Source organism: Erinaceus europaeus, chromosome 1, assembly GCF_950295315.1.
Source record: "Erinaceus europaeus chromosome 1, mEriEur2.1, whole genome shotgun sequence".
NCBI classification, from domain to species: Eukaryota; Metazoa; Chordata; class Mammalia; order Eulipotyphla; family Erinaceidae; genus Erinaceus; species Erinaceus europaeus.
In genome coordinates this window covers 6,690,070-6,716,602 of record NC_080162.1, presented here as the reverse complement: position 1 = coordinate 6,716,602, position 26,533 = coordinate 6,690,070, and the positions used below count along the sequence as shown (strand labels likewise).

At 37.8% G+C, this 26,533-nt stretch overlaps 1 protein-coding gene across 1 annotated transcript in view; it reads left to right on the top strand.

Moving 5' to 3' along the window:
• Nucleotides 1-26,533, top strand: part of PCDH15 (protocadherin related 15) — a 448,902-nt gene that overhangs the window by 3,936 nt on the left and 418,433 nt on the right. The window contains exons 2-3 of the mRNA XM_060189089.1: nucleotides 4,052-4,162; nucleotides 8,092-8,262. Coding sequence (XP_060045072.1) covers nucleotides 4,052-4,162; nucleotides 8,092-8,262 — 282 coding nt within the window. The remainder of the gene's footprint in view (nucleotides 1-4,051; nucleotides 4,163-8,091; nucleotides 8,263-26,533) is intronic.

Sequence of the window (26,533 nt, the reverse complement as noted above, 5' to 3'; positions counted from 1 at the left end):
AGTTGCAAGGTATGTATTTTCAGGGACACAGCTTTGGGACGTTTCAATGGATAAGTTTCAATGGAGAACAGTTTCAAACTAGGTTTAGGGTTTAGGGCCTTTGGGATGTTTGAAAAAAATCTTCAGACACAAACTACATTATATTCTTTTTTGGAACAATATTTTATTAGTGATTTAAAATTGATTCACAAAATTACCAGATAACAGGGACACAATCTCACACCATGCCCAGCACCAGAGTTCTGTGTCCCCCTTCCTTCCACTGGAAACTACAGTTGTTCTCTTAAGGTCACAGATATGGGCTGACTATTATTTCTATGACTATCATCTATCTATTTATCTGTTTGCCCATTTTTTCCTATGGTCCTACCTTCTCTTCCCTTCTAAGTCACATCTACACCTATTATTACTTCTAAATGCCTTTGTTTTCTTTATGTTTCTTCTTCTCTCTCTGAATCCTGATGGAACTGGGTTTTAGAGACTTCTGGTCATCTTCCCCTAACATCCCCCCCCCCCCCATGAGAGCATGGACAAGAAGTGTGGGGTTGCAGAAGGTGGGAGTTATAGTTTCTGTAATTCCTTCACCCTTAGACATGAGTGTTGGCAAGTCAATTCACACACCCAGCCCATTTCTGTCTTTCCCTAGTGGAGCAGGACTCTGGGAAGGTGAGGTTCTAGGACACACTGGTGATGTCGTCTGCCCAGAGAAGTCAGGATGAAATTATAGTAGTATCTGCAACTTGGTGGCTGAAAGGCAGTCAAGATGTGAAAGAGGGCAAAATGTTTGGTAAATAGGACCCAGAAAGTAGGAATAGATCAGGTGAGAATAGGGATTTTAAGGTGGGATGAAGCTAGGAAAACAGTTTTTGATATGTTCCTGAGGGGTTCATGACTTCAGTCATTTTTGCTTGAGCTTGATAGCTAACGTGAAGGTAGACTAAAAATATTGCCTGGGAAGATGTAGTCATAGTTGAGGATAGAACTAGAAAGCTTAATCAGGGCAGAGTGTGGCTCCCACACTTGAAATATATATATATATATATATATATATATATATATATATATATATATATATATATATATATATCTGTTTACCACATGAGTTTGACCCAGGGCCCATGTATATTCATTCTTGGAATTTTTTTTCCCCTTACTTCTTAACAAGGAGAGACAAGTGTATTATTTCCTAGTAAATAATTTGGAAAAGTCAGTCAGTGGGTGCTCTTTAAAAAAGTGTGTCAAGGAAATAATCATGTACAAGACAGTTGTTACATGGGTCCAGTTTCTTGCCCTTCTGTGATAGGTCTTTCCTCACCACTCCATCTCCTCATTAGAGCTTCCCTGACCATAAAGTGTGTGCACTTTGGCCTTGCTGCAACAGAACACAAACGTAGTCAGAATCGCACCTCGTGTTGCCTTTTCCTCCTTGTTTCTTTCTATTTATTTATTTATTGGATAGAGACAGAAAGAGATTGAATGCAAAGAGAGAAACAGACCTGCAGCACTGCTTCCCTGCCTGCAAAGCTTCTACTTACTGGTGGGACCTGCGGACTTGAACTCTGGTCCTTGCCTATTAGAACCTGTATACTCAAACTGGTGCATCACCACGGGACACAACTCTTTGTGTCTTAAGATTGTGAGGAAGTGAAATTACCTGGTATTCTTCGTCCTCCTGCTGATCTCATTTCACATGACTTCTTCAAGTTTCATCCAACTGGCTATTCTTCCTAGTCCGAGTTAGAGAGTCGACTTACCATTATTTTTAGAGTCCTTGTTGTTTTTGTTATTTTAGGTAGATAAGGTCAGTTTATAAACCCGTGTGATTTAGGATATGGCTCCATTTTTTTTTTTTCTGAAGTAAATTACCTCATAGCATCCGCCACCAACTTATCAATAACCTTCTATCACAGTCTGTTCTTTGTCACCTAAAAGACATCCTATCCTGGAAGTTAGAGACAGAATGGAATCTATGATTAATTCCAAGCAGGTTTTATAGTACAAGTTATCATTTTGCCTCCACTGCTGGAGAAGAACACGTTGCATTGAAAAATGTCTTCTTAGTTCATGTCCCTGAATGATAACAGGAACAGAGTCCACTAAGTAACTGTTTGCTAGATGTATTGATAGGCTTAGTAAATGAAAAATCAAAAGTATGGTGAGCCATTAACTTTAGAGTTTTGCACCTGCACTGTGACCAATATTTCTTGACACATATAGTTACACAGAAACAAATTCATATACACCTCACTACTAAAGTCCTCTCTAAATCACAGTATGCTCATTTATGCTCTTTGCATCACACTTGCAAAGTACAAACTCTTAAAAATAGGTCAGAATATATTGAATTCAACAAGATTGATCATGAGTGGGTGTGTACCATGGAAAGGCAAATTCTGCCACGCCAGCTTTCACATGAAGGGATAATTTTTTTTATTTTCTTTTTTTATCTTTTATTTTTTATTATTTATTTGTTATTGGATAGAGACAGAGAGAAATTGAGAGAGAAGGGGGAGACAGAGAGGAAGAGAGACAGAGAGACACCTGCAGACCTGTTTCACAGCCTGTGAAGCAACTCTCCTGCAGGTGGTGAGCTGGGGGCTAGAACCAGGATCCTTATGCAGGTCCTTGCGCTTATATATATATATTGCTGCACAATTCCAAATGGATGAGCATTTTGTCTTGATGCAAGTTTGGGGGGAGGCGCGCATGGAGGTCAAAGGCAATGAAGGAGGGGTGACATTTTCTCAAATCTTGCATCTTTTTAGAATCATTGTCCCTCTCACTAGAACAATGTCTGCTATAGATCTCAGCTGTTCTCCATTTTCAGGACAAGGTAAGGAAAGAGGTTCCTGTTTCAGATACTGGGTCTTAGCATATTAGCTGCTAGACTTGAATTTTATCTCTGCCCCCCCCCACACACACACCCTAACAACATATTAGATTGGTCAAGCCCAGTCCTTTGGGCATTTAATCTTATTACATAATCTGCATTTTTATTTTAGACAATTTATCTTAGTGGCCAGGCGGTGGCGCACCTGGTTAAGCGCTCACATTACAGTGTGCTAGGACCCAGGTTCAAGGTCCCCATCTGAAGGGGGAAAGCTTCATGACTGGTGAAGCAGGGCTGCAGGTGTCTCTCTCTGTCTCTTTCCCTCTGTCTCCTTCTCCCCTCTCAATTTCTCTCTGTCTCTACTTAATAATAAATAAATAAATAAATAAATAAATAATTAAATAAATAAATTTTAAAAAGAGAATTTATCTTATATGGAAAAGGGAATTGCAATATATGTTTTTTGTTTTTCTACCTGAATAACTCATTACATATGCAGAGAATAAGTACACACACACACACACACACACACACACCTTTGTCTTTTCCCTGCTATTCTTGCCTTCCTCCTGCTTTATAAATGAATCCCTCTTGCTTTCTTCTCAGTCTAACACACACCTTGGCTATCATTAACTACATACTGTCATAAATATACAAAACAACCAACTAAATAAAGTATTCAGTGCTGAAAATAAGACAGCTTTTTGTAACAACAATTAAGAGTCTATTTGATCAGTGTCCAAAATTGCACTACAAATACAAGAATGGCAGAAAGTCTCCTAAGAAGAAGAAAATATTAAATAGCAATTTTGAACCATTTGATGATTTTAACAAATGTTTTTTAAAATATTGGCGTAATAGAGAAGATTTTCAGCTAGAATTTGATGTGATTAGAAGTATCCTAAGGGTGTTTATGACCAACACTAAAGATAGTTTAATAACTACACAGGAAATAAGTCTCCTAGTTTTCATTATAAAGAACATTAGAAGAATCCAGATGTGTGATCTTATTTTTCTCTGTCTCTGGAAAACAGAAATGGTTGACAGGAACAGAGGGATCTTGATACCCCACTGACTAAATAAATAAATAAAATTAACATGAACATGAGACATGAAGTTTATACTTAGACTCTATATTCCTGAATAAACACCATCTGCAATTTTCAACTATAATAAATTTTAACACAACTGACCTAAGGTCTCATCTTTTTGTATTTGTAGATGTCAAATGACACATTTGAAATTCCACTCATGTTGACTGGGAATGTTGTGTTAAGGAAAAGGCTCAACTATGAAGACAAGACTCGATACTATGTCATCATCCAAGCTAATGTGAGTAATCAACTCTTCTTACTTTATTGTTGTAAAGTTAGCCATTCAAAAAGTGTATGTGTTTTTACTATGCTTAGTACCTTCAAAAACGTATCACTGGGGATGGGGGGTTTGGGAAGTGATCAGGTCCTGGAACCTGGAGGAGAACCTAGATGGGTGTTTAGAGTGTTATTTGGAAGACTGATAAATGTTACACATGTACCAACGACTGTATTTTGCTGTTTCCTGTAAACCATTAATCCTCCTATTAAAGAAATATATATATTTAAAAAGGTAGCACTTCCTATATTTTAATTATCTTTATTTATTTATTAGACATTCAGAAATTGAGAGGAAAGCGGGAGATAGGGAGGAAGAGAGGGAGAAAGAGAGAGTGAAAGAGAGAGAGAGAGAGAGAGACAGAGACAGACCTGCAGCCCTGCTTAACCATTTGTGACACTTTCCCCCTGCAGATGGGAAGTGGGGGCTTGAACCCAGGCCCTTGTACATTGTAACATGAACACTCAACCAAGTGTGCCACCCCCTGGACCCTCCCTGAAATTTAAATAATAAAATAAGCAACATTTGCTTACTTATTTTGTTAATAAGAGAAAGAGAAGTAGTGAGAGAACTGGAGCGTTATTTTTGAATATGTGATTCCAGGGATCCATCTCAGGAACTCAGGCATGCAAATCCGAATCCTCCATGCTAGTCCACCTCCGGGGTCAATAAGCATCATGTTCTGAATGAGAAAACTGATGGCAGGGCATAGAGGGATTATGCTTGTTTACTGTGTTCCTTATGTGGAACAGCTCAGACCTATTCTTTCATCTTTTGGTTCTAGCTTAATTGGAAGTTGATTTTTTTTTCCCCAAAACATGTTTCACCCAACATCTATATCAAAGTCAACTTGTGAGCATATTAAAATGCAAATTCCTGTAGTAACACTCAGAACCTCAAAAAAAAAAAAAAAATCCAGAGTGCTTAAGTGAATGCCTGATTTTTTTTTTTTTTTAAAGTAGCTTTCTGGGAGATTCCATTAAAATTAAAAGCATGTTTTTTTTGGTGGCTAGAGTGACTGCATAATGGTTATACAGAAGACGTTCTTGCCTGAAGTAACATGGTGCTGGGTTCAATCCCCAGGGCCACTTCAAACCAGATCTGGGTGGTCCTCTGCCCTTTCTCTGTGTATTTCTCTCTATGTACCTTTCTTGCAATAATATAAAATTAAACTTTTTTTAAAGCACCATTTTCTTTCAGGACTCAGCAGATAGCAACAAAGAACACACTAGATATGAGTGTCAGCATCAGCCAACCCTCGGCAGTGTTCTCTTCTCTCTGACTCATTAAAATAACAAAAAAAGGGGAGTCAGGCAATAGCACAGCAGGTTAAGTGCACATGGTGCTAAGTGCAAGGACCTGCTTAAGGATCCCATTTTAAGCCCCTGGCTCCCCACCTGCTGGGAGTCACTTCACAGGCTGTGTAAAGCAGGTTTGCAGGTGTCTGTCTTTCTCTCCTGATCTCTGTCTTCCATTTCTCTCTGTCCTATCCAGCAATAAGTACAATAAAACAACAAGGGGGATAAATAAATTTTAAAAAAATAACAAAAAGCCAGTCAATAAATAAATACATTTTGAAGAAATAATTAATATGAAAAAAAATCATTTCCCTTCATACCTGGCATCAACCAGTTAGCTATAACTAGCTAGTTATCAGCTACTATGGGTATAAACATGCTGTGTCTACAGTGGTATCAGAAAATCTGAAAGATGATTGTTCACAGATATCACTCTGATTTTAATTGGATTTTCTATTATTTTCTCTTATCACCACCAGGTTTACCCCTGTGACCCAGATTCATTGCTTCATTTGATTATGTATCAAGACATGTCTTGTTTACCTGTAAGGAATATAAATCGGAAGTACAATAATTCTATTTTTTTGGATGATAGAGTTTTTTAAATTTTTCTTTGTATTATCTTTATTTATTGGATAGACAGTCAGGAATCTAGAGGGTAGAGTGAGCGAGATAGAGAGGAAGAGAGAAAGAAGGGAGAGAGAAAGAGAAACACCTACAGTCCTGCTTCACCACTTGCAAAGTTTTTCCCTCTCTAGGTGGGGACCAGGGGCTTGAACCTGGGTCCTTGTGTATTGTAACATGTGCGCTCAACCAGGTATGCCAGGAGCTGGCCCCTAATTCTAACTTTGAAGAAAAAAATTTATACTTATTTTATTTATTCCTTTTTTTTGCCCTTGTTGTTTTGTTGTTGTTGTTGTTGTTGCAGTTATTATTGATGTCACTGTTGTTGGATAGGACAGAGAGAAATGGAGAAAAGAGGAGAAGACAGAGAGAAGGAGAGAAAGATAGACACCTGCAGACCTGCTTCACCGCCTATGAAGCGACTCCCTGCAGGTGGGGATCCGGGGTCTCAAACCAAGATCCTTATACTGGTCCTTGCACTTTGCACCACCTGAGCTTAGCCCGCTGCGCTACCGCCCGACTCCCAATTCTAACTTTAAAAAAAAAATTATTTATTTTCCCTTTTGTTGCCGTTTTTTTTATTGTTGTCTTAGTAGTTATTGATGTCATTGTTGTTGGATAGGACAGAGAGAAATGGAGAGAGGAGGGGAAGACAGAGGGGGAGAGAAAGACAGACACCTGCAGACCTGCTTCACCTCCTGTGAAGCGACTCCCCTGCAGGTGGGTAGCCAGGGGCTCCAACTGGGATCCTTACTGCCAGTCCTTTTGCCCTGCGCCACCTGCGCTTAACCTGCTGCACTACCACCTGACTTCCTAATTCTAACTTTTTAATGAGGCTTGCATATCGTGATTTCATTTCAAAGAAATGGAAAGAGAAAAGAATGAGCTGTAGATTGGGAATACTAAAAAAAGTAACCAAAACTGACACTTTAGCATGGTGATCACTGTTGACCTAAAGGTTAGCTCCTGTGAGCTTCTTATATTCTAGATTAATGTGATGGGATGGCATTTCAACACTGTTATCCTCTTTCTTGAGTCATAATACTCGGTTTGGCATTAAGAAAAATATCAGAGGTGAAGGAGGTATCTCACCATATGCTTTTCTATGTGTGACACCCTGAGTTTGAACCGTAGTCCCACATGAGGTCTCCCTGGGTTCTACAGCACAGGGAACTGTGTGTCTCCTTTTTGTCTCTTCTTTTACAATTCTTTAATACATGAGAAGATGGGAAATTGTATCACTGACTGTACTCTAAACAATTAACCACCAGTAAAATGATCACATCAGAACTCCCTTTCCAAGCACAGAGGAAAAAAAAAAACTGAGTTGGTGTAACTAGTTGTTGGTATCTTGCTTGCATGAGGTACTCCGTTCATTCCCTGGAACAACTATATAAGTTTTTTGTATTTTTTTAGAAATTGAAACTGAGTGTGATCTCCCTGTAATCTGTTCTTACTTTTATATAAAGTGACTTCAAATTTTAGTTTTCAATTATCAGAATTATCAGTTTGCAGTGACAGATGTTATTGGTCCCTTTCTCCCTTACTACTAGAAATTATAAAGACTTGCTTAAGTTCCTAGAGCAGTTTTCCCAGTGAATTCTTTAAGCTAATGTTATTTTTTTTCTCTTTATAATCTGGTCCAAAGTCGATTCAATTAAGCAGGTTACTAAGGATGGAATAAACTCACAATGAAATTTGTTCTCATTATTTGAATAATGTGAAGTATTTGATGAGGGCCTGGCATAAAAAAACAAACAAACAAACAAACAAACAAACAAAAAACATAGTTACATTAACAGACTTTTCATCAAGGTGGGTTTTAAGTGCCTTTCAATTTATGTCACAGCTTCACCACTCCGAAGTGGTGGTGAAGGACACTTCCTAATCATTTCAATAGGCAAGAAGTGTCTACTTGAGGTCAAAATATTTACAAAGCACTTTTTTTTTTTTTTTTCTTTTTCACAGGACCGTGCACAGAATCTAAATGAGCGTCGGACCACTACCACCACACTCACAGTGGGTATTCTGGATGGGGATGACTTAGGCCCCATGTTTCTCCCTTGTGTCCTCGTGCCAAACACACGTGACTGTCGGCCACTCACGTACCAAGCTGCCATACCAGAGTTGAGAACTCCGGTAAATATACACTTAGATGTTTTTCTTGAGTTACAAATATATTGACATGTGGAAAACATATTAGGTAAGAATAATGCATTTAACTCTAAAACTGAAAAAATATCCATGCTAATTTCAATAAATTGGCAAAGTTCTAGGAAGGACATAACTACACACTTCAAGGTAGCAAGCCCACCATGAAGTAGCAATGAATTTGACATAATTATTTATTATTGTTATTTCCTATATGTAAATCAACAGCATTCAGTTGCCTAGATAATACTGTAAATTCCAAGAAATGCAACTCTAAATCAGAGAAAACAGATGATCAAAACACTATCTCTTAGTCTTTTATAGTTCTGAAATAATAACAGAGACTGATATTACTGTTTGGAGGAGGTAGAAGTCAATGAAGTCTTTTTTTTTTTTTTTTTTTTTTTTTTTGCCTCCAGGGTTACCACTGAGGCTCAGTGCCTGCACTATGAATCCACTGCTTCTGGAGCCCATTTTTCCAATTTTGTTGCCTTTGTAGTGGTGATTGTTGTTGAAAAGGACAGAGAGAAATAAAAAGAGCAGGGGAAGACAGAGAGGAGGAGAGAAAGACAGACACCTGCAGACCTGCTTCACCGCCTGTGAAACCACTCCCCTGAAGGTGGGGAGCCGGGGGCTCCAAGCAGAATCCTTAGGTTCTATCTTTCCTTTCTGTTTTCCACCCCCCCCTTTTTTTTTCTTGATAGGACAGGGAGAAATTGAGTGGGGAGGAAGGAAGGAGACAAAGAGGATTAGAGAAAGAGACACCTGTTTTTGCTCTTCAACGCTTATGAAGTTTCTCCCCTGCAGATGGGGAGTATGGGGAGTGTGATGTGTTCACTCAAGTCAGTGTACTGCTGCTGGACTCCTTAAACAACTACTTCTTAAAGCTGCCCCACTAGGGAAAGAGAGAGACAGGTTGGGAGTATGGATCCACCTGCCAATGCCCGTCGTGTTCAGTGGAGAAGCAATCACAGAAGCCAGACCTTCCACCTTCTGCATCCCGTAATGACCCTGGGTCCATACTCCCAGAGGGATAAAGAATAGGAAAGCTATCAGGGGATGGGATGGAATACTGAAATCTGGTGGTGGGAATTGTATGGATGTGTACCCTTCTTATCCTACAGTCTTATTGATATTCTTTATTTTTTATAAATAATTTTTAAAATAGGGGAAATATTCATTTTAAACAACGTAGGGACCCAGAGGAATGTCAATTAGCAGAACACAAGCATTGTGTTGCAGGAGACTCTGGGTTTGAGCCCTGACACCAATTAAAAGCTCTATAGATGGCACTAGGGGAACCTGTGAATGATGGAACAGTGTTATAGCATTGCCCTTTTTATCTCACTTAAAATAGAAAGAGAGAAAGAAAGGGAGAGAGATTGTACTGGAGAGACTACTTAGTAATATTGTATTATTATGTGTAATTTTGGGGTCCATTCCCCGATTCCAGACCAAAAATAAAGAAATAAACACCAAAACAGAACATTGCGACATGACTACATCTTTTCTATACTGGACTTGTCATTGTGTTTCATGCGGTGGTTGTAAATTTGATGTCAGCTTGGAATCCATGCCTTGTATCTCCCTGGATATAGTATTACCTAAGAATAACAAGTATAAGACAGGTGCCCGGGCTGGGTGGTAAATTCAACAGTAAATATAATAGTTTGTACATGCATAACATTAATTCCCCAATAAAGAAATAAATTATTAAAAAAATAAAAATAAATTAAAATAAAAAAAAATTTAAAAAGAATTGTATGGGGGTGGGGTGGGTGGTGGTACACCTGGTTGAGTGCACATGTCGCAATGTGCAAGGACCAGGAATCGAGCCTCCGGTCCCCACCTGTAGCGGGAAAGCTTTGCGAGTGGTGAAGCAGAGTTGCAGGTGTCTCTCTGTCTCTCTCCCAACTCTACCTCCCACTTCCCTCTCAATTTCTGGCTGTCTCTATCCAATAAATAAATAAAGATATTAAAAATTGAGAATTAAAAAAAAAGACAGATGCCCTTGTGAGGTTAAATGTAGGAGACATTCTGATTTTCTTTCTTATTTCTTTATATTTATTTATTGGATAGAGAGAGCCAGAAATCGAAAATATTGAGGAGTTAGAGAGGGATACAGAACAATTGAAATGTGCAGTCCTATTTTACCACTCATGAATTTTTTTCCCTACAGGTGGGGACCAGAGGCTTGAACCTGGGTCCTTGTGCATTGCAACATGTGCACTCAACCAGGTGCACCACCGCCTGGCCCCTTCTTTTTTTTAAAAAAAAATATTGCTTACGTATTTTTTTTTAATTGGATAAAGACAGAAAGAAATTGAGAGGCAAAAAGGAGATAGAGAGCGAAAGAGACAGAGAAACACTGGCAGTCCTGCCTCTTCACTCAAGAAGCCTCCCCCGGCGGGTGGGAATCTGGGGGTTTAACGTGAGTTAAAGCACTACAATGTGTGTACATAACCAGGTGAGCTACCTCCTGGCCCCCATGTTATCTCTTTAAGAACAGTAAAATTATTTTTTTCTAATTTATTTATTGAGTAGAAAGCCAGAAATGAGGAAGGAAGGAGAGGATTGAGAGGAAGAGAGACAGAGACACCTGTAGCACAACTTCCCACCACTTGCACAGTTTTCCCCCTGCATGTTGGGACTGGGGGCTTGAACCTGGGTCCTTGTGCATTTTAACATGTGCGCTCAACCAGGTGCACCACCACCCACCCCACCCCCATACAATTCTTTTAAAAAAATTTTTCATTTTAATTTATTTTTATTTTTTTAAATAATTTATTTCTTTATTGGGGAATTAATGTTATGCATGTACAAACTATTGTATTTACTGTTGAATGTAAAACATTAATTCCCCATACAATTCTTAAGATTCAACTACAAAATGTCTTTTTTGCTCACCCCCTGGGAATTTCTCAGCTTAAGGCATTTGCTTATGATGTTAGAATTTGTTAGAAGGTGATCAAATTTTTCCTTAACTGTAACAAGTATTATTTTGGGAATATATCTCTTTCAAAATTTTAAGGAATGAAACAGAAATTATACACCTCAATCTCCTAATTGTAAATTACATTGAATTTTTTCACGTTGAATTGTTCATATCTAACATTATGATACATCTACAGGGATTACTTATAGGAAATTCTGGAACAACGGAACATAATTTTTAATTTTTTTTTTATAATTAGCGATTTAATGATGATTGACAAGATTGTGGGGTAAATGGTGTATAATTCTATACAATTCAATTCCTACAACCAGAGTTCCATGTCCCATCCCCTCCATCGGAAGCTTCCCTGTTATTTATCCCTCTGGGAGTATGGAACACAACTCTTAATGGGATTCAGAAGGTGAGAGTTCTGGCTTCTGTAATTGCTTCTCCACTGGACCTGGGTATAAGCAGGTGAATCCATACCCCCAGCCTGTTTTTGTCTTTCCCTCGTAGGGTAGGGCTCTTCAGAGGTGTGAGGTTCCAGGACACACTGGTGTCTATGCACATAAAGATGTCAATACAAATGACAAAAATATTAGCTCTCTAGCCTCCTTGGTTCGAACGATCCAGAATAAAAGCTAGAGGGGAAAAAAATGAGAAAGGGCACATCTAATTATGTGCTTTGAATCACAGTGACAAAGAATATAAAATCCCAGCCGATCAGAGTGACTGCAGATAAGGAGACTAATGTAGAACCTTTTTTTTGTTGTTGTTGTTCAAAGAGTTGCAGATGTCATAACTGATGCTAGTATTTCATTGTGTGCTAGTAAGAAAATGATTAGTGATTGAGTACATTAATTTTTCTTTGAGATGGTGAACTGAGATAATGAGGAAAGAAAAAGTAATTTATTCTCTTGTGTTAGTTGATATCTATCTAGTGTACCAAAGTAACCAATTTATTAACAGAAGGATGACTAAATTCTGATGACTAGACTGTTAACAGTAGTTACTGTGTTGAGGGGAATCAAATAATACAGAGGTTGCTATTTCAGAAATGGTGTATTGGCTTTAAAAGGATTGGCTATCATTGCTTCCTCTTTCACATTACATGAGAAGCATCTCTCCCATTTTTATTTCAGCTCAATGATAGACCTAGACTATATTCCAGATTTTGAATAACAATATAATTTTAAAAATGACTTATAGTTTCATAGACTGTCCAAATGTATGAACTTTCCCAGACCCAGCAAAATACTCACTGTAATGTTTTATCATTGTGATTAATATTGTGTTTATTTTACTGAATTTACGTAACTGCCAACTTTACAGTGATTATAGAGTTTTCTATTTTTTTTTTATTTTAAACTTTATTTATTGGATAGAGAGAGCCAGAAATCAAGATGGGGAAGACAGAGAGGGAGAGAGAGAGAGAGATACTTGCAGCCCTGCTTCACCACTTGTAAAGTTTTCCCCCTGCAAGTGGGGACTGGGGAATGGAACCTGGGTCCTGTGGACTGTAACATGTGCGCTCAACCAGTTGCACTACCACCCAGCCCCATAGTGCTTTCTTTTAATTTAATTTCAATGTTATGCTATCAATTAGACAATCAGATTTTTGAAATTTTTATATTTATTTATTTTCCCTTTTGTTGTCCTTGTTGTTTTATTGTTGTAGAAGTTATTGACGTTGTAGTTGTTAGGGCAGAGAGAAATGAAGAGAGGAGGGGGAGACAAAGAGGGGGAGGGAAAGACACCTGCAGACCTGCTTCACAGCCAGTGAAGTGACTCCCCTGTAGGTGAGGAGTGGGGGCTTGAACCATCTCTCTCAACTTCTCTCTGTCTTGTCAAATAAACAAACAAGCTGTATATCTCTGCTTGGGTTATTTATTCATCTCATCACTTATTTCCTTTTTCTTATTGTTAAGCGTTAGATTTTTTTTTTCAGATGTGCATTCTCTGCAGCTTTTTTGTAACAAAAGTTTTCACAAAATTTATCAAACCCATGTCATCGAATTTTAATTTTCATCCAAATGGAGTGATCTTTATGTTGTGTGTGTGTCTGTGTGTGTGTGTGTGTGTTTTCTGATATTAAATCTCTTCTGACTTAACAATATTTCAGTTTTCACTTCTTCAGGACATTTTCTGCTCCATTTCCCACACATGTCTTTTCCTTTGTAGTGCATCCTACTGCATTGATTCATTCAGCATGTTACCACAATTGACCTCCTGAAACACTGGTGATTTAGACTTAGATTTCAGTGACTCACTTAATAGCCAAGCCTGAACTCCCTATGCAACTTTACCTGATGCCTATTTATACTGCTAATACTCATTTAAATGTGTAATCTCAACCCTGAGTAATGATCCTGTAGTCTTTTCTTCCTTCATCATCTCTCTAATGGTAGATTTTTTGAAGTAAAATTCTAAGCATTCACTATTTAGAATGAAGAATACTTATATCTTTAATATTTCCCATCACATGTCAAAAAGGTCTAAAAGTTATTTGAATGGAATATCCAAAGTAATTTTTCATCTGGCCACTTTCCAGTCTTATTATTTCTATTTTGCTTGATGCAACTTATCAAGAAAGAGCTGAACTTCACTGAGATCACCCTTGTTCATCTGTATTTTACGGCCTTTTTGCTTTTAAAATGTAATTTCTGTTACTGTGAAATGTGAGATACTAAAAATAAAGTTTTTCTCTGTTTCATCATATAGCATTTTTGTATTAAACTTTAAAAATGTTTTTATTTATTTTATTATTGGGTATAAACAAAGAGGAGAGAGACATATACTTGCAGCCCTGCTTCAACATTGTGAAGCTTTCCCTCTGCAGGTGAAGAGCAGGGGCTTGAACCTGGGTCCTTGTGCACCTTAATGCCTGTGCTTAATCAGAAGCACCACCACCTGGTCCCTCTGTATTGAATTTTTTTTAATTCTTTATTAGGGAATTAATGTTTTCCATTTGACAATAAACACAACAGTTTGTACATGCATAACATTTCCCAGTTTTCCATATAACAATACAACCCTCACTAGGTTCTCTGTCATCCTTTTTGGACCTATATCCCCCCACACCCTAGAGTCTTTTACTTTGGTGAATATGCCAATTCCAGTTTCTACTTGTGTTTTCTCCTCTTGTTTTTCAACTTCTACCTGAGAGTGAGATATCCCATAGTCATTCTTCTGTTTCTGACTTATTTCACTTAACATGATTTTTTTTATCAAGTTTCATCCAAGATCAGCTGAAAATGATGAAGTCACCATTTTTAATAGCTAAGTAGTATTCCATTGTATATATAGAACACAACTTGCTCAGTCACTCATCTGTTGTTGGACACCTGGGTTGCTTCCAGGTTTAGGCTATTACAAATTGTGCTGCTAAGAACATATATGTACACAGATCTTTTTGAATGGATGTGTTGGGTTCCTTAGGATCTATCCCCAGGAGAGGAATTACAGAATCATAGGGTAGGTCCATTTCTACACTGCTGAGAGTTCTCCAGACTGTTCTCCACAGAGGTTGAACTAATTTACATTCCCACCAGCAGTGCAGGACCATTCCTTTGACCACACAACCTCTCCAGAATTTGTTGTTTATAACTTATCTGATGTATGACATTCTCACAGGAGTGAAGTGGTATCTCGTTGTTGTCTTTATTTGCATTTCTCTGACAGTCAGACTTGGAACATTTTTTTTTCATGTGTTTCTAGACCTTTTGGATCTCTTCTGTGATGAATATTCTGTCCATGTCCTCTTCTCATATTTGGATGGGGTCATTTGTTTTCTTGTTGTTGAGTTTGTAAAGCTCTTTACACATTTTGGTAATTAACCTCTTGTCTGATCTATGGCATGTAAAGAATCAACTCCGATTCTGTGAAATGACTCTTGGTTTGGGTAGTGGTTTCTTTTGCTGTCAGAATCTTTTTAATTTTATGTAATCCTATAGGTTTATGCTTGCCTTACTCTTCTTTGTAACTGGATTTGTTTCATTGAAGATGTCTTTAAAATTTATGCGGAAAAGAGTTCTGCCAATATTTTCCGCTAAGTATCTGATAGTTTCTACTCTAACATCCAAGTCCTTGATCCACTTGGAATTTACTTTTGTATTTGGTGAAGTATAATGGTTCAGTTTCATTCTTCTGCATGTTTCAAACTATTTCTTCCAACATCATTGGTTGAAGAGACTCTGCTTTCCCCATTTAATAATCTAAGCACCTTTGTCAAAGATTAGATGTCCACAGGTGTCAGGGCTCACTTCTGGGCTCTCAATTCTTTTCCACTGGTCAGTGTGTCTATTCATGTTCCAGGACCAAGCAGTTTGGATGATAATGGCCCTATAATACAATCTGAGATCTGGAAGTGTGATGCCTCCAATTCTGTACTTTCTTCTCAAGAATGGTTTGGCAATTCTAGGTCTTTTCTGGTTTCATATAAGCATCTGTAGCATTTGTTCTATTCTCCTAAAAATGTGGTTGGGAGGTAGTCAGACAGTACCACAGTGGTTTAAGTGCAGTTGGTACAAAGCACAGGGGTTGGCGTAAGGATCCAGGTTCAAGCCCCAGGCTCCTCACCTGCAGCAGAGTCACTTCACAGGTGGTGAAACAAGTATATAGGTGTCTATCTTTCTCTTCCCCTCTCTGTATCCCCCTCCTCTGTCCATTTCTTTCTGTCCTATCCAACAAGGACATCAGCAACAACAATAACTACAACAATAAAACAACAAGGGCAACAAAAGCAAATAAAGAAAATAAAATATGGGGGTCGGGCGGTGGCGCAGTGGGTTAAGCGCATGTGGCGCAAAGTGCAGGAACCGGCGTGAGGATCCCGGTTCGAGCCCCCGGCTCCTCACCTGCAGGGGAGTCGCTTCACGGGCGGTGAAGCAGGTCTGCAGGTGTCTATCTTTCTCTCCCCTTCTCTGTCTTCCCCTCCTCTCTCCATTTCTCTCTGTCCTATCCAACAACAAATTGTGTCAACAAGGGAAGTAATAATAACCACAACGAAGCTACAACAAGGGCAACAAAAGGGGGGAAAAATGGCCTCCAGGAGCTTTGGATTCATGGTGCAGGCACCAAGCCCAGCAATAACCCTGGAGGAGGAAAAAGAAAAAAAAAGAAAAAAGAAAAGAAAATACAATTTTTAAAAATGTGGTTGGGATCTTGATGGGGATAGCACTAAATTTGTATATGGCTCTGAGTAGTATATTCATTTTGATGATGTTAATCCTTACAACCCAAAACATGGAATATCTTTCCACTTCTTTGTGTCTTTTTCAATTTCCTTGAGTAGTGACTCATAATTTTCAGTATATAAGTCTTTCACTTCTTTGGTTAGGTTTCTTCCTAGATATTTTATTGTTTTTGTTGCTATAGTAAAATAATTGATTTCTGGATTTCAACTTCTTCTACCTTAGTGTTTGCATAGAGTAATGCCACTGACTTTTGAATGTTAATTCTGTAGCCTGACAACTTACTGTATTGCCTGATGATATCCAAAAGCTTCTTGATGGATTCCTTAGGTTTTTCTATGTATATTATCATATCATCTGCAAATAGGGAGAGTTTGAATTCTTATCTTCCAATCTGTATGCCTTTAATTATTTGTTCCTGCCAGATTGATATGGCAAAAACTTCCAACACAATGTTGAATAGTAATGGTGATACTGGGCAGCCCTATCTAGTACCTGATTTGAGTGGAAATGCTTCCAGTTTTTCACTATTGAGTATAATGTTGGTTGTAATTTTTGTGTACATAGACTCCACTATCTTCAGAAATTTTCCATCTTTTCCCATTTTTTGTAGTGTTTTGATCATAAAGGGGTGTTGGATTTTGTCAAAGGTTTTCTCTGCATCTATTGATATGACCATGTGGTTTTTGGTCTTGCTTTTATTGATGTGGTGGATCACGATTGATTTACGTATATTAAACCAAACTTGCATCCCTGGGATAAACCCCACTTGGTCATGATTAACAATATTTTTAATGTACTGCTGTATCAGTTTGTCTAGAATTGTGTTCTACATTTTCGCATCTATGTTCATCAGAGATATTGGTCTGTAGTTTTCTTTTTTGGTTGTGTCCCTGTATGCTTTTGGTATCAAAGTGATGTTGGCTTCATAGAAACTGGGAGTATTCCAGTGTCTTCAATCTTCTGGAAGACCTTTAAAAGTAGAGGTATTATTTCTTCTTTGAAGGTTTTATAGAATTCATTTGTAAGACCATCTGGTCCAGGACTTTTATTTTTGGGAAGATTTTTGATAACTGTTTCAATTTCATTAACTTTGATGAGCCTGTTCATGTTATCTAGTTCCTCTTTACTTAGTTTTGAAGGTTCATAGGTATCTAGGAAATTGTCCATATCTCCAGGTTCTCTAGCTTGGTGGCATATAGTTGTTCATAGAAGCTTCACATGATATGTTGAATTTCTGTGGTGTCTGATGTGATATCTCCTCTTTCATTTATGATCCAATTTATTTGGATCTTCCCCTTTTTAGTTTTGTGAGTCCGGCTAAATTTTTGTCAATTTTGTTCACTCTTTTGAAGAACCAACATTTACTTCCATTGATCTTTTGTATGGTTTTCTTATTTTCAGTGTTATTTATTTCTGCCCTAATTTTAGTGATTTCTGTCCTTCTGGTTGCTTTAGGGTTCCTTTGTTCTTCTTCTTTTAGGTCTTCTATGGCTATGAACTTCCCTCTCAGTACTGCCTTAGTTGTGTCCCAAATATTTTGATAGCTTGTGTCTTCATTTTCTTTGAACTCTTGACATCTTTTTATTTCTTTATTTCTTCTCTGACCCAGTAGTTGTTAAGTAGTATACTATTGAGCTTCCACATTTTGGGACTCTTACTAATCTTTTGTTGATTGTGAAGTGTTAGTTCAATTTCACTGTGGTCTGAGAAGCTGCTTGGCATGATTTCAATGATCTTGAATTTGCTGATGCTGTATTTGTGGCCTAACATATGGTCTATCCTTGAGAATGACCCATGTGGACTTGAGTAGAATGTGTATTTCAGTTTCTTTGGATGAATGACTCTGAAAATGTCCAATAGTTCTAGTTTATCTATCTCCTCATTTAGCTCCCTCATGTCTTTATTGATTATTTGCCTAGATTATCTGTCAAGTTGAGGGAGTGGAGTGCTGATGTTGCCTACTATGACTGTTTTGCTGTAGCTCTTTCAGTAGATGTTTGATGTATTTAGATGGCTTCTCATTGGGTGCATAGATGTTAATAATTGGTAAGTATTCTTGATTGATCCACTGAGCATTAAGTAGTGTCCATCCCTATCTTTTTTAATTGTATTTATTTTAAAGTCTATCGTGTCAGATATGGGAATAGCTGTTTCTGCCATTTTTTGTGGGCCATTGGCTTGTATTATAGTTTTCATCCTTTCAGGTTGAGTCTGTATTTGTCTTGTTGAGTTAGGTGGGTTTCCTGTCGACAGCATATGGGTGGGTTGTATTTTCTGATCCATCTTCCTACTCTGTGCCTTTTAGAAGGTGAGTTCAGGCCACTGACATTTATTGATATCAATGACTGAAAATATTTTAATGCCATTCTTGTAGATTTTTAGAGTGTTCTGATAGATGACATATTTATGGTGCTCTGACTGTTTATTTGAGACCTTTAAGAAGTTCTTTCAGAGCAGGCATAGTGATAGTTGATTCTTTCAATGGTGGATTGTCTGAGAAGGTTTTTATGCCTCCATCTAGTATGAATGACAGTCTAGCAGGAGCCAGTAGTCTTGGTTGAAAGCCTTTCTCATTGAGCACTCAATAGATATCTTGCCATTTTTCTTCTGGCCTGTAGCATTTGTGTGGAGAAGTCTGCTGCTAATCTTATGGGTTTTTCTCTGTAGGTGACTCTTTGTTTTTCTCTTGAAGCCTTCAGGATCCTTTCTTTATCCTTATTCCTTTCCATTCTAAATATGATGTGTCTTGGTGTCTTTGAGTCTGGGTTAATTCTGTGGGACCCTCTGGGCTTCTTGAACCTTTCTGTCTTTTATGTTGTCTAGACTAAAGAAGTTCTCAGCTATTATGTCCTGAAGAATACTTTATTCCCCTCCCCCCTCTTTCTTCCTCTGGTAAGCCAGTAATGTGTATATTATTTCTTTTAAAGTCATGCCATAGGTCTCTGTTGTTGTTTTCAGTATCTCTTAATCACTTTTTGAGATCTCTTACTTCTATTTTAGTTGTCTCTAATTCATCCTGGATCTCCCTAATTCTGTCTTCAGCGTTATTTATTCTATTCTCTCTCTGCTCTACTGTTTTCTAGAATTAATCTATTTTGTTACCCTGTTCTGATACTGTTTTAGCTTGTTCAGCTAGTAGTGTTCTTAGCTTAGCTATTTCAGCTTTCAGCTGTCTAATAACCTTGATAGATAATTAATGTTTTCTTCCAGAGTCTCATTTGTTTCTGCATTTCTGATAACAATTCTTTCAAACACTTTACTCACTCCTGTGATTATTTCCTTAACTAGTCTTTGGATGTTGACCTCCTTATTTTGTGCTTGAACCTTTGGGTGGCTTTACTTGGACTCTTGTCCTGGTTCATTTCTCTAATATTTCTTCTTGTTGGTTTAACCATTTTTATATAGTATGTTATGAGGTCCCTCTCTCAGTATTTTTCAAATTACAGATCACTCTTGCCTGGATTGACTTGTGTCTAAATGAGGACTTAAAGGGTTCTCAATTGTGGAAATTCACAGTTGTTCAATATTATTTTAATCCCTGAATTGGAGCACAATTGGTTTAAAAGCCTCTGCTGTTATTTTCCTTCCCTGTTGGCTATGGGAGCCTGATGGCTTTTAAACTATAAGTAGGCTTCTTAGTTTAATCACTGACTCCCTACCAAGAGATAAAGCAGGGTGGGGCAGAATTAATCCAGTGGTTATGCAAAGATACTTTCACAGCCCTACCACTAGGCCATCTTGTTATAGATCTTCTCCTGAGTTTCCTCATTAGTTCTCGGTCCCCAGATGTCAGCACAGGGCCTCTTAAAATGTTACTGTAAACCACCATTTGGAATTCATTTTAACAGGAAGCACATATAAAATAAACAAAGCACTGAGGCATTCCACTTGAATTTGATGTTCATAAATGTAAGAAATATTTATTCTGGAATTCTTCTATAGCTTACTAAACCATATAGAACAATGTTTCCAAGGTGATTGTGATCAGAATATAACAGTTTGTAAGAACAGTGTAGGAACTTTCATGATGCAGTGAATGTCAGCTAAACAGTGTCTAACCCTCAGCTTAATATTTTACTCTATAAAATCGGGGCATAATATCTAACATATAAGATTTCAGTGAGCACTATAGAAGATTAATCATGGGAGCAAATAGTTAATTCGGCAGATGAACTAAATAACACTTTTGACTACAAGTCAAACTGGTGATAGCTGGGAGGGGAAGGAAGGAGAGTGGGTAAATTGGGAGAAAGGCCAAGTCCAGAGTGAAGAAAGTACTAGGAATACACTTGGAATTTGAGTGCAGAATATGCACACTTACATATCCAGTACTGTGCATCTAAAACTTTCATAATGGTACAATACAGTGTTACTTCAATAAAAATCACTATGTAGCTACACTTAATTGAAATGCCAACTTGAAAACTGTATATGATTTTTGTTAATTCATAATGTGACTCATTTCAAAGAATGCAATGCCTTGTCTTAGAAGAGTACCCACCTTTATTTTTTTATTTGTATTTTTTTTTTAACCAGAGCACTATTCAGCTCTGTCTTATGGTGGTGTGGGGGATTGAACCTGAGACTTTGGAGCCTCAGGCATGATAGTCTGTTTGCATAGCCATTATGCTATCTACCCTCCACCTCCTTTATTTTTTTTAAATAAATAGTTTTTACAGTCACAGTTTTTGCTAAGTTAATTATGCTGTATATTATTGCTTTGGGAAAAGGCAACAACTGATGCAAAATCACATAAAGTAATTATCTGAGCCAAAAATACATCAATAAATCAAACCAGAAAAGCAAAATCATTAGCATTTTATTTTTATGAATGTAACAACATGAGTTTCAACAAAGTTTTTTTTTTTTCCAAATTATTTCCCCAGATCTGCAATGCAACACAGGGCCTCCTGGGGCTTGTGCTGCAGTTTAACATAGAACTTCTGATTCCTACTTCATTTTAAATTCAGCTTTTTCCCTCCACTTACTAATTTAGAACTTGTTTTTCATTAATGACAAAAGGATTGGTTGGTAATTATATATTGTAGAGAAATTTTAAAATATTATACATATTAAAACATGAAAATGCCCAAATCTCAAAGACAACTATCCAGAATAATTTTTATTACTTTGATATTTGTTTTTCTAAATATCTTGAGCTGGCTTAAGCAGTTACGGATGCTTTTATTTTTTATTTTTCTTTCTTTCTTTTAAAAAATGTGTAGGGGATATTAATGGTTTACTGTATAATTTCTGTCCATGAGGGAGATCATCCCATATCCATCCTTCTCTTTCTGGCTTATCTTACGTCACATGACTTCTTTTAAGCGCCATCCAACCTGAGGTGAAAAAGATAACTTTGCCATTCTTAATTTGTAAGTTGTATTGTATTGTGTATATTTACTACAACTTTCTTAGCCACTCATCTGTTGTTAAACACCTGGATTGCTTCCATGTTTTGGCTATTACAAATTGTGCAGCTATGAACCTATGAACATAGTTATATGTCTTTGTATGGGTGTGTTTGACTCCTTAGAATAGCCAGATTCTCAAGTAGCTCCATGCCTAACCTGACAGTTCTTAGACAGCTTTCCACAAGGTTTGGACCAACTTGAATTCCCATGAGCAGTGCACATTACTCCTGCTACCTCACCAGCATTTGCTATTAATATCCTTACTGGGAAATAACGCCCTCAGTGGAGTGAAGTGCTATCACATTGGTGTCTTCATTTGCAGTTCTCTGATAATCAGTGACACTGAACATTTTTTTCATATGTCTTTTGACCCTTTAGATCTCTTTTTCTGGTGAATATTATGTTCATTTTTGTTGTTTTCACCAGGCTAGGTTGTTTTCGCCGGGCTAGCTTCACGGGCGGGTAACAGACGACCAGGGACTCATGGTTGAGCTGTTGGCAGTATCTCTTTATTCATGCAGGATGCAGCACAATCTAAGCCGAGCTAAGCTAAACTCAAGGTAAAGTAAAACTCACAATGCTGTCTTTATATATACTTGCCAAGTAGGGTGGAAACAGGATGTGACATAGAGAGGGTGGAGAGAAAAGTGACTGGTGAAAATCAGAGTGTGACAAGGAGGGGGTGGAGCAGGCGAGAATCCTATCACTGAATCACCAATGCCCTGGAGGGAGGGTGGTACTTGTTAACAGTGGTTATGTAAATAGAATGAAGTGGTTATGTAAATAGAATAGTGTTAAGCAGGGGGGATTTAAACCAAATGAAACAGAAGGGGTCTCATGCATACCAACACATTTTCTACCCCCACTACTGTCTGAGGTAATTTATTGTTTATTTATTTATCTATTTGTGCCTCCAGAGTTATTGCTGGGGCTTGGTGCCTGCACTATGAATCCATTGCTCTTGGGGGCCTTTTTTTTCCATTTGTATTTGATAGGAAAGAGAGAAATTGAGAGAGGTGAGACATAGAGGAAGAGAAAATAATAAACACCTGCAGACCTGCTTCACTGCTTGTGAAGCAACCACCCCACAGGTGGGGAGCCGGGGCTTGAACAGGGATCTCTGTGTGGATCCTTGAGTTATGTACGATGTGCGCTTAACTTGGGTGCACCACACCCCCATTTACTTATTATTATTATTAGTGTTGTTGTTTTTGAGTTGGGTGAGCTCTTTAAATGCTTCATTTATTACTGATGTACTGCATGTAAAGATCTTCTCTCAACCTTTAAGGAGTCTCTTTGGGTCATGGTTTCTTTTGCTCTGCAGAAACTTTACAATGTGATGTAGTCTCATTGGTTTATTTTTGTTTTCCTTGCAACTAAACCTGAGTCATTGAAGATGCCTATAAAACTTAGATTGAGTGGTCTGGGAGGTGGTGCAGTGGTAAAGCTTTGGACTCTCAATCATGAAGTCCAGAGTTCTATTCCCAGCAGCACATGTGCCAGAGTGATGTCTGGTTCTTTCTCTCTCCTCCTATCTTTCTCATAAAAAAATAATAAATTAAAAAAAATACAGATTGAAAAGGGTCATGCCAATATTTATCTAAAGCAAACCAAACTAAACATTAGTTCTGTAAAAGTACTCACTGTTCAGAGGGGATCCATTTCATCTAGTGCTAAAGTGTTTAAAATAACTGCAAGGAAAAACTGGGAAATACAATTCATACCATATGTTTTAAGTAGAAAGTAGCATCATGTGTTCTAGGTGGAGTTAACATGCCCTTCTTCGTTCTAGTTAAATATGTATTCAGGATATATAACATCTGGTCGGCCTAGATTAAATCAACTGTTTGCTCAGTGACTTGAGAGGGGTAAGCCTGTGATGAACTGTGTTACACCTAGTTAGCCAACTGGATCCAAAAGTTTGTCTACTTACATTTGTATGTTGTAGTAAAGGTATCATTTTCTCATTTTTGATGAAATTAACATATAAGTGAAAAAGAGCAGATTACATCCATAATCTGGGATTTAATCTCCCAATCAATAAAGACAAGAGGAAAAAAAAAAGACTAACTTCCCCCAATGAAAATGAAATTTGTCTAGTAAATTGCCATTGGATTTAGACTATAATGAGGCTTTCCCCTGCTTCTGTAGCCTTCTAGATTATCAAAACGACTGGGTTTTACAAAATCTTTTTAATACATTAATTAATTCTTTAAAATAAATTTATTTTCCTTTTTTTCATTAGAGCAACAGGAAGATAAATGGCTGGATAGATAGGTATATAAATAGACTGGCATATCTATAGATACTTATATATAAAATAATATGTATGTCTTCTATTGACTCTGAGGTTCTTTTTTTTGCGGGGGGTGCAATGACACCTAGTACAGGTTTCTGATGAGAAAGCAGTGATACTGTTTTACAAACTGTCAGGTAACCTTCAAATCTTCTCAAGACTGCCTGAAACATCACATCATATGACCACCATGTTATAACACTATGCCAGTTTCCCATTAAATGATTATACCCATGTGTCATCCTTGGGTTATGGGTAGAACTGTGTCATTGACTGTGGTAGAGGCTTATGTTCATTCCAAGTTCATACGTAGGGGCCACTGGGAAATATCACTGGTTTAGGCACATGGTTTGCCATGAATTAATGCAGTTCTGAGCCCAGCACTGTAATGTCTTTCCTTTGCTCTTCTATCTCTCTCTCTCTCTCTCTCTCTCTCTCTTTTAACCAGAGCACTGTTCAGCTCTGGTTTATGGTGGTACAGGGGATTGAACCTGGGGCTTTGGAGTCTCAGGCATGAGAGTCACTTTGCATAGCCATTATGCTATCTACCCTCTGCCCACTCTCTCCTGTCTCTTTATCTGAAGGAAGATAGTAAGTCGAGGAGTTGGAAAATGGTGAATATGTGAGATTCTGGCTGCTTAGAAGTCAAGCCACACAAGTTTCTATGAAGGAACTTATGGAGAGTGGCATGGTATTCAGGAAGTGTTACATCGTAAGGGCAGAGTCTTCCTGAGTGGGTCAGTGACATTATTAAAGGAACCAGAGAACCCTATCTCCCCTTCTGCCATATGAGGATGTAATGAGATTTCTGTCTATGAACCAGGACATGGGCCCTCTCCCAATTTGACAACAGTTGTTTTTAGGTCCCCAGTTTCCAGAAGTGTGAATCCTTCATCCTATACTGTCTTGTGATAGACACTCAGATGAACTAAGATACTGATATTATCCCTAACTGTTCTCTGACCTACCTTCTGTCATTTAATAATCCATAACCTTTCAGTCTATGACATATGCCCTATCCTGTCTCTTTATGGAATATTCTGATTTCCTTTGTTCAACTTTTTTGTCTGCTTAAGCTCTGCTCAAATATCATCACCATGGAGAAGTCATTTCTGACCAATTTTTGGGATCCTGTTTTCTTCATGAACTTAAGAGTATATGATCTAGTTTCATTTCTTTTTTTGTTAATTCTTTTATATTATCTTTATTTATTTACTGAATAGAGACAGCAAAAAAGTGGAGAGGGAAAGGGTTGATAGAGAGGGAGAGAGAGAGAGAGACAAGGACAGAGAGAGAGAAAGAGAGCTCTACTTCATCACTGGGCAAAGCTTCAAAGCTTTTCACCATGCAGACGGGGACTAGGGGCTCAAACCCAGGTCTTTTGCTTTAGAACATGTATACTTAACCAGGTGCACCAAAAACACAGCCCTTCTAGTTTTATTTTCTTCCAATCAGTTTGCTATGAGATATTTTTTTTTTAATTTTTCACTTTCTTTCCTTTTTTCATTTTGAAAGACATAAAGAGGAATTGAGAAGGGAGAGACAGAGAGAAAGACAGACAGACAGTGGCAGGACCACATGCTGTTGAGGATCAGAAGCATGAGCCACAGTCCTCATGCACCTGGGGTGCCACAGCCTGATCCCACTATGCAGATTTTTTTTCTACGTTGGCTGTTTTGTTTTTTTTTTTCTTTTAATAATTTGCTATCTGTCTACTTCCATGGACACATAAACACACTATATCATCCTGAAATCCTATAAGGGTGCTTTCAGTGTAGATACCTTGGTTCATATCTATTTCTTTGAAATTAAATGGTTTTGTTTACTCTTTTGTCATTTTTTATTTTTAATTAAGTTATTTTATAAAAAGGAAATACTGACAATATCATAGGATAAGAGGGGATACAGTTCCCACCACCAGATCTCCATATCTCATCCACTCCCCTGATAGCTTTGCTATTCTTTATCCCTCTGGGAGTATGGACCCAGGGTCATGATGGGGTGCAGAAGGTTGAAGGTCTGGCTTCTGTAATTGCTTCCCTGCTAAACATGGGCCTTGGTAGGTTGATCCATACTCCCAGCCTGCCTCTCTCTTTCCCTAGTGGGGCAGTGCTCTGAGGAAGCAGAGCTCCAAGACACATTGATGAGGTCATAAATAGCTACACAGGAATCACAGCTGCCAACTATGTCTCATGAATATACATACATTTATTTATCTGCTTTATGTTTTGGAACTTTACATAGTAATACTTTTTATGAACATTCCTTTATAGAAAAGCTTTATTTTTTTTCCTTTGTAAGCTCCTACATTTAGTTTTTAATTTTTTAATTTACTTTACTTATTACTGAAACCTCTTGCAGGTGGGGACCAGGCCTTGGACCCGAGTCTCTGCACATTGTAATGTTTATGCTTAACCAG